This window comes from Nematostella vectensis, chromosome 2 (assembly GCF_932526225.1).
Source record: "Nematostella vectensis chromosome 2, jaNemVect1.1, whole genome shotgun sequence".
NCBI classification, from domain to species: Eukaryota; Metazoa; Cnidaria; class Anthozoa; order Actiniaria; family Edwardsiidae; genus Nematostella; species Nematostella vectensis.
This window is the reverse complement of record NC_064035.1, coordinates 9155347-9157730: the sequence shown is the minus strand read 5'-3', so window position 1 is coordinate 9157730 and position 2384 is coordinate 9155347. Positions and strand designations below refer to the sequence as shown.

General features: G+C 40.1%; 1 protein-coding gene across 2 annotated transcripts; it reads right to left on the bottom strand.

Annotated features, from left to right (window-relative positions):
- Positions 1-536: 536 nt before the first annotated feature.
- Positions 537-2360, bottom strand: LOC5521240 (SOSS complex subunit B1). 2 transcript variants are annotated; one of them, XM_048720409.1, is made up of 5 exons: positions 2238-2360; positions 1793-1931; positions 1616-1687; positions 1274-1340; positions 537-1150 (listed from the first exon to the last, which is right to left on the bottom strand). In XM_048720409.1, the coding sequence occupies exons 1-5, from the start codon at positions 2263-2265 to the stop codon at positions 842-844; spliced, it is 615 nt and encodes a 204-aa protein (XP_048576366.1). In that variant the 5' UTR covers positions 2266-2360; the 3' UTR covers positions 537-841. The 2 variants fall into 2 exon arrangements, with proteins under 2 accessions (XP_048576366.1, XP_001641161.2); XM_001641111.3 differs by lacking the exon at positions 2238-2360 and adding an exon at positions 2061-2189.
- Between the last annotated feature and the right edge of the window lie 24 nt (positions 2361-2384).

Genomic DNA, 2384 nt, shown 5'->3' with positions numbered 1-2384 from the left:
TTAGTCATGTTACGAGTAACTTTAGAAGTACACACTTGCACAGCTGCTAGTACTTTTTCATCGAGTTGGAGCAACTAAGGATTGGCAAGTGTGAGAGAGCTGACAAGCCCAGGGGCGGCGGACGGTCAGGGGACGCTCGCCCCTGCACTTTTCTTTTAACGTGAACGCGTGGTTTTTACATGTAACTAAAAAATGTTACAAGTGTTACATGTATAAATCGATTGCTTCATGAAAGACGATATTATACATTTTTAAACTATTCTATTTCAAACCCCCTTTGAAATTGCAATCCCTCACCCTGGGACCATTCCGCCGTCTTTGAGGCCCCACTTGACGGGGCTGCGATATTATGCACATAATATTATCAAGTCGGGAGATTGTGTCATCATCTTTTTATAAACAGTTGTAAATAGGTCTGGACAACTGCCTGTTTGATGTGTGTGTGGGGGCTGTACTTATGCATACAATAGGTAGTTGTCAGATACTGCACACACTCACAAAGGGACAAGGCTGGTATCAACAGGGGTTCAGTAGAATACAGGGCTGAGTATTTATATTCACACAGGAGGTCACTTACAAAATAACATACAAAATGTTATGATGCATAACAGCAGGTTGCGAAAGGGACATATAAAGTCATTTAAGAATTCAAATAATCTAGTTACACTTTTGGGGTCTCTTCACATTGCCTAGCTCATGACTGTTCTGTCTCTGTGTTTTTTATTTTGCCTTAATGGTTTCTTCTTTCTACTCTCAAACTATAAACCATACTATTGAGAAACAAACTACACATTCTAATCCTAAATTCCATATAATACATAGAGCTCTAGTTAATTTTGGATCATCTTCGGGTCCGTGGGTCCCTATTGCTATTTATAATATTGCGAGGAGAGTGTTCATTGCTGCTGGCATTACTAGGCTTGGACGACCCTCCGTTGCCATTACTGCCTCGTAATCTTGGGTCACGTGACTGGTCTGTTTTGTTATTTGGTGAAGGTTGTTCTGGTCTCTGATAGGGGTGAAATCTTTGAGTGTTGCCAAATGGCGGCGGCTGGGTAGAGGAGGGGGTCACGTCACTGCCAGCAGGGGCACGACTGGACTGATTTGATGGAAGCTGGGAAGCTGTAGGAGAATTTCTCCCTTGCTCGCCCTTGCAGAAAATAAGAAAAGAATGTCAGTAACTAAAATTCCATTACTTAAATCATTTGTCTCTAATATAACATATCTGGTAAGAATATGGGATATCTAGCATAAATGATCATAAACATGTCACCTGCTTCAGATGATGGATGTTACTTGGCTCGCTCATATTTGGGATTTCGGAGAAAACCATACAGAAGCTGAAAGTAAGGAAAATTAAATTTCAGGGAATTAGCATAGTATTTCTGGCTTACCCATCAGAAATCCAAGAAATATCTGGTCACAAATAAAGGGCTGGTTGAGCTGGTTGAGGGCTGGTGCAATTTTAAGTAACTCTGACACTGCAGGGTGAGTTAAAAGTACCCGCCCCAGACTCATTAACAACCCAAACAGAGATTAAGGGCAGCCAAGATGCACCCTTCCTGAATCAATGTTCTGTGTGCTGTGCTGAGGTATAACTCAGCCAAACACATACTCTCCGAGCTTCTCTAAGTGACCATTTCTTCCTGTATACAATGTCAAACAGCCTTTCCACACTGCTGCATATCTAGAAGAGAAAGAACATTTCATTAAGATTTTTCTGGCTTGGGGTCGAGGAAACAGGAATAGGAAAAAAAAAACTTTGAGAATTTCGAGCAAGAACTATCTTTACCCTCTTGTAAGTCTTAGAATGTCCCCTGGTTGTAAGAATTCTCCGAACTCATCCCAGATAGAAACATTAATGGATGCTGTTTTATCGGCGACACGACAGGAGCGTACATTGTGACCGTCCTTTGTCTTGTTTGGCTTTCCTAAAAAAGACGCATTTATCAATACTCAAGTGCCTTATGAAATTCTTTTGTAGTGAACACTGAAGCTGCTTCTAATTATTAATTGCTAAACTGGAACGCAAAGATATTTGAAAAAGGTATGATATTCACCTATCTCTAATACTATAAATACACAATGGAGATTCTTTTGAGAAGCTCGAACGTCCTTTATATCTGTCAAGGAAAGATGTGGCTTTTCATCCGCCATCTTGATCTATATTCTTTCCGTCCTAGGTCCCAGGCCCCCGAAACAAACAATATGAAATTTATTTAAAATGTTATACTTACGCTTAAATACGTAAAACAGGCAAAACATCCATAAGATTTACCCGATACTTTTAATAGGACGTCACTTTGACATTTTGTTTACAGTTTCTATGACATTCGACTTCTATCTTGAAACTCAAGACTCGAGATCGCTGTTGAAAATGTACA